Source organism: Halyomorpha halys, unplaced genomic scaffold, assembly GCF_000696795.3.
Source record: "Halyomorpha halys isolate HHAL.00 unplaced genomic scaffold, Hhal_1.1 Scaffold1657.1, whole genome shotgun sequence".
NCBI lineage: Eukaryota > Metazoa > Arthropoda > Insecta > Hemiptera > Pentatomidae > Halyomorpha > Halyomorpha halys.
This window is the reverse complement of record NW_027115182.1, coordinates 153,419-159,175: the sequence shown is the minus strand read 5'-3', so window position 1 is coordinate 159,175 and position 5,757 is coordinate 153,419. Positions and strand designations below refer to the sequence as shown.

At 39.4% G+C, this 5,757-nt stretch overlaps 1 protein-coding gene across 7 annotated transcripts in view; it reads left to right on the top strand.

The window, feature by feature from the left end:
* Positions 1 to 3,571: 3,571 nt before the first annotated feature.
* LOC106690317 (DNA polymerase interacting tpr containing protein of 47kD) overlaps positions 3,572 to 5,757 on the top strand; it is a 17,424-nt gene continuing 15,238 nt past the window's right edge. For 2 of the 7 annotated variants that reach the window (XR_010844778.1, XM_014435719.3), the window contains exon 1: positions 3,684 to 4,982. Coding sequence is in view for 3 of the 7 variants with exons in the window: in XM_014435719.3 (XP_014291205.1) it covers positions 3,754 to 4,982 (1,229 nt within the window). In the remaining 4 variants the exon portion in view is untranslated. The other 5 variants (XM_067052271.1, XM_014435718.3, XM_014435720.2 and 2 more) reach the window with 4 other exon arrangements.

The window sequence follows — 5,757 nt, the reverse complement described above, 5'->3', positions numbered from 1 at the left end:
TGCACGTCAACACTCGACCTTCTCCTGACCAGAAGCATGCACACCGTCACGGACTGCCAAGTGCTGCCCTACGGACCATCGGACCACAGGCCAGTACTATACACCTTTGATGGTAAGCCCGCGACACCACTTGCGAGCAAATATCTTCTCCACGAGGCTGACTGGAAAGGATACAGGTCGAGCGTTCCTGAAGCACTACCAGCCATAGTGCAATACAACACTCCGGACAAGGTGGACACAGCAGTGGAGATAATCACCACCACCATCCAGAGGGCAGCCAACAGGAACATCCCGAAGTTCACTCCTGTCCCCAACGCCATCAGGAAGCCATCGAAGCACATCCTCGTTCTGATTGGCCAGCGGAACAACCTACGTAATGTCTTCTTGCGCACGCGTGACTACAGCTTGAAACCGGCCATCAATGCGATGATCCGGCAAATAGCCTCCCTCATGCGTGACTGGAAGACAGTGCTCTGGCATGACCAACTCCGAAGAACACATGAAGACCATAGACAGTTCTGGAAGCTGGTCAGGACCTTTGTGACCAAGAGGAGGACAGTGCATCTCACTGATGGGAACGACCTGATGACGTCTGGGGAGCAGGCTGCCTTACTGACCGCTAACTATGCTGCGAGGGATGAAGAGCGGACGTCGAATGCTCCTCCACCACCACCTGGAAGCCCACCGAGCCCGTCGAGAAACCTATCTTCTCAACCTTCGGCCAACTGGAATCAGTACTACGCCGCATTAAGGGCAACAAGTCGTATGGACAGGATGGGATCCCCAGTGTTATACTGAAGATGCTCCCCAGAAAGGGCAAAGCCTTTCTATTGAACATCTTCAACTCAGGCATACGGATCTCTTACTTCTCAGCGGCCTGGAAACGTGCGATCGTAGTACCTCTACTCAAGACTGGGAAGAAGGGTGACTCGCCCGAGCATTATCGCCCGATCAGCCTCCTCTCGCACATGAGCAAGGTCTTTGAGCGGCTCCTACATCACCATCTCATGGAGCACTGCAGGAGAGCCGACGTCATACCACCCGAGCAGACTGGTTTCCAACGAGGTTTCGCATGTGATCATCACCTGGTAAAGCTGCAAGCCCACACTATATTATAAAATTATGCGACCGCCTTCATCTCCTTAGACTGCAGCCAGGCCTTTGAGACCGGGTCCCACCAGCTGCTGCTCCGCCGACTGGAGAAGTTCAAGTTTCCCGCCACCCTATGCCGATTGGTCCGAAACTACCTGAGTGGTAGATCATTCGTCGTAAGAGTTGGTGAAGACTTGTCGCCTCCAGTCCCCGCCACCTGCGGAGTACCTCAAGGCTCGGTGCTTGGACCTCTATTGTTTGTCGTTTTTACGGCACCAGTAGTCGCCATCAAGCATCGAAATGCAGTGGTAGCAGCCTACGCCGACGACATCGGTGTCTATGCTTCCAGCATGAGAGCTGAACTGGCCCTACACTATACGCAAACTGCTTCTGCCACCATTTTAGCTGCTCTCAGGAATGATGGAATCAAGGTTAATCCGTCGAAGACGGATGACATTGTCATGTCCTTCCAGAAGGGCAAGTAAAGCAGGCTACCCCAGCAGTTCGTTGTGGATGGTGAGGGTCGGAAACTCTCTAATAGCATCCTCTACCTCGGTGTGACTCTTGACAGGCACCTCACCTTCTCTAGTCACGTCAGGGAGAGGTTTAAGCTAGCCCGACAGAAGTCGTATAGACTCTATCACCTGCTCACCTCACAGCAGATCTCGCTCCGCCTCAAGCTGAAGATCTACAAGGCCATCATACGTCCGACTCTGCTCCATGGTGCACCACTCATGCGGCACCTCTACCGGACCACGTTAACCAAACTGCAGAGCTTCCAGAATTCTCTCCTTCGGCGAATAGTCAGAGGAACCACACTCCAAAGGGCCAGGAATAGTGTTATCAGAGAGGAGCTCCAACTCCCTTCTGTGCCGGAATTCATAGGCCGTGGGCACATCAAATTCTTTTATGGGCTGAAAGCCTGGGTCAATCGCCCTTCCCCCAAGACCTGGGAGGTGGCAAAGCACGGTCCCCTTGGTCGACTTCCTCGCCGAGGGAAGGACTTCTGCAGCCTGAAGTCACCCACACCTCACCACCACCAGCAGGAATGGTCCCTCTCCATTCTCTGTTAGCTCCCCGGCTATCACACCACTCATGTACAAACCGCCTTCAGCGGACAATGTTTTCCTCAACTTATAATCTCATCAGGCAAAACAAGATAAATTTTAAATATGTGTATATATAATTTTTCCTAGGTTAAGTAATATATAATTGTAATTGATTGAAAATAAATAAATAGGAGGTTAGAAAAAAAAATACACTCGTTGTGTGCCCTAGATTGACTCAATTGAGAGTATTTTCGATGTTGTCGATAGTTTAGGAGTCCACGAAAAAAATGGTGGGAAAGAGAACTCGGTAAAATACAGCTCTGCCACAGAAATTCGTGAAACAAAAAAGAACGGGCTGTGACTGCCGTACTCTATCACATTTTCGTCTATAAATCTTAAATATGAGTTGTGAAAATGAAGATCATTATTATGAGAGATAGTTGACCGTAGATGACTTGTACGAGGAGAAGATGGTTGGGGGTGCGGTCAAAATGAAACACAAATTAGTAGATGTAACTTATTTAATTGTGCGTACGTTTCGGCTAGAGTTTCTAGCCTCTCTGAATATAATTGAATATATTTGAAATATGAAGGCTAGAAACTTTAATTCAGAACACTTCTGTACTCTCAAAAATAATGATCTACGAGGAGAAGATGGTTGGGGGTGCAGTCAAAATGAAATACAAATAAGTTGATGTAACTTATTTAATTGTTCCAAGAGTTTTTTAGCCTTCATATTTCAAATATATTCAGAGAGGCTAGAAACTCTAGCCGAAACGTTGGAACAATTAAATAAGTTACATCAACTTATTTGTATTTCATTTTGACTGCACCCCCAACCATCTTCTCCTCGTAGAATATCATTATTTTTGAGAGTAGAGAAGTGTTCTGAATTAAAGTTTATCTCAGTATTCTGACCTTCGATAGTAAAACTGGTTTTATGATATCTTAAAGTTCGGAATATCGTGCTTGAAACATGACAATGGCATATTGACAGACTTAAAATACTTTTTTTACATAAGAAATATTTCACCACTTAAAGGAATAATTCACTCCGTGATACAGTTTTAAAATTATTACTTACCACTAATGCTCTAGATACCCTTTCTGTCCTCATTTCCTCTTATTTTTTAAGTTAACAAGTTCTACTTATATTTTTTCGTGTTTGCGTGGTAATTACAACAATAGTCTAAAAGTAAGACTAAAGCATAAGTCAATACTTCCCCTTACTTATATATCATATACAGGCAAGTAAAAGTAAACATTGATAAATAAATTAACTTTTTATTACGAATGAAAATATATTTGAATTGGTGCTTATACATTTTAATTTTAGGCAGAATTGAAAAGACAATACTTAAATGAGCTTTAACTTTGAATATTCTATTGTTCTCCTTATACTTTGTTACAAATAACAATATTAACTCTTTGGTAACAAACTGTAGCTTTATGTTGTCAGTTATATCAACCTTATAGTGCGTTGTGTTTATTCATGTTTTAGATCTATTACCGATATATATTTCTACTTAAATAAAAGTACGACTTCTTTCAATATTGTAGCTTTAAGTGAAATTAGATCTTTATTTACACTTAATTTCTTTTGACTGTCACTATGTCTATATTAGAAGTAAATTGCGATAATCTTCAAAATAACCCCAAATGTGCACATGGACCTACATTAAAATTTTCAAGGCTTGTCAAAGGTAGAGTCAAAAGGTTTTTTGCCTGTTCTGCTTGTAGAGACAGAAAAGATTGCCCATTCTTTTTATGGGAAGATGAACCAATTAGTGACTCTAAGCTCTTAAGTTGGGCAGAAGTGAGAAATAAATCAATTTCTTCAATTGATCATGACAGTTTACAAAAGCGATTGAAGATCTTCAAAAATTTAGATTGTCAAAATCGTAAGTTTTGTTTGTCATGTTTTGATTTTGTGTTAAAAAATGAAGAAAATGTGCACAAACTACACATTATAAAGAATAATATCACCAATGATGTTTTACTTCATCCTTCTCTATTGATTGCTCCATCTACGAAGAATAAGAAAGAAGCTCAATTTTGGTTTTCTGATAACAGTAAACAGTTTATTGTAAACAACATCATTAACCTAAATACTGAAAGTGTGTTATGCATTGGAGCTCCTACAATTTATGAGCAGTTAAGAAATAAAAACTTTAAGAGCTTATTGTTGGATATTGATTACAGATTTCATTGGTTCTATGATTCTCAAGAGTTTTGTTGGTTTAACATGTTCAATTGTCATTTTTTTAGTGAAGAAGAATCATCTAAACAGTTATTACTTCAGAATTTACAGTTTTCGAACATTATTGTTGTAATTGATCCTCCTTTTGGTGCTCGTATAGAACCTCTCAAGAAAACTATTGAAACATTTCAAAGTTTAACTGCCAGCAGAATTCAAATAATACTTATTCTACCATATTTTATGGAGCCTCAAATTCTTACAAGTTTTCCTGATTTTAAAATCCTTGATTATCCAATAGAATATTTGAATCATAACAAATTCAATGGCAAAGTTCATAATACATTAAAGAAATCTAGCCCTGTTCGGATTTTTACCAACATTCCTCCAAAAAATTTCATATTTCCTAAACATGGTTATTATTTTTGTAATATTTGTGAAGCATGGAGAAGTGTTGCGAATACCCATTGTTCGTTTTGTGAAACTTGCCCTTCTAAGAATGGGGATGTGTACAACCATTGCTTTGTTTGTAAGAAATGTTTCAAGAAGACTTGGATACATTGTAATAAGTGCAAGAGGTGTTGTTTATCTGAACATGCTTGTGAAGAAAATGAAAGGAATTCGTTTAAAAAAAAAAGAAGAAAGTAAGAGGTGCATTAGCAATTATATTTAATATTTATTATTTTTTTTTTTTAAATAAAGTTGTTTACAATTGGTTAATAATTCATATGTTGAACCTTTTTCTTTTCATGGTTGATTTAAATATTTTACAATGAAGTCCTATTTTAACAACGATTAACACCTGTGTTTATAATTTACTCATTTATTGCTAATATCATGAATTTAGGAATTATAAGATTTTAATTGATTTTTTTTTTATATGTCACATTGTTAGTATAATAGATCAAACTAGTTATTTATATTCATACAAAAAATTATGTTATATGTTTATTAACTTTGATTGGTTGTGGTGTATAACTCGTTTTTCTGTTGTCACTTGCTAATTTATAATGACTTTAATGTGATTATTAGAGTCTTATTTATTTATTTATTCTCCAGTAGTTGTTAGCCACCTTCAGCTTCATTCCCCTCATCATCCTCCCAGATTTCCGGCTTCCATTTCTTAGAGTTCTTTGAGTTTGTGGAACCAGAAGGGTGAAGCATACTTTAGGATACTCTCCACAACTGATTTATAAATCATGGTATTGACTGCATACCTCAGGTCCAGAATGTGCCTATCATGCAATATACATCATTCATTACTTTCACTTTTAGTTTATCCTCTGCCTGGTTAGTCTGGGGTAGGAGTTATTTACTGATAACCAACCTATTCTAACCATGGTGAGAGGGTCAAGTTCTCATTCCATGGGGCTTCCCAGAATTAAAATTCAATCTGACAAAATTTAACCTCCATTTAGG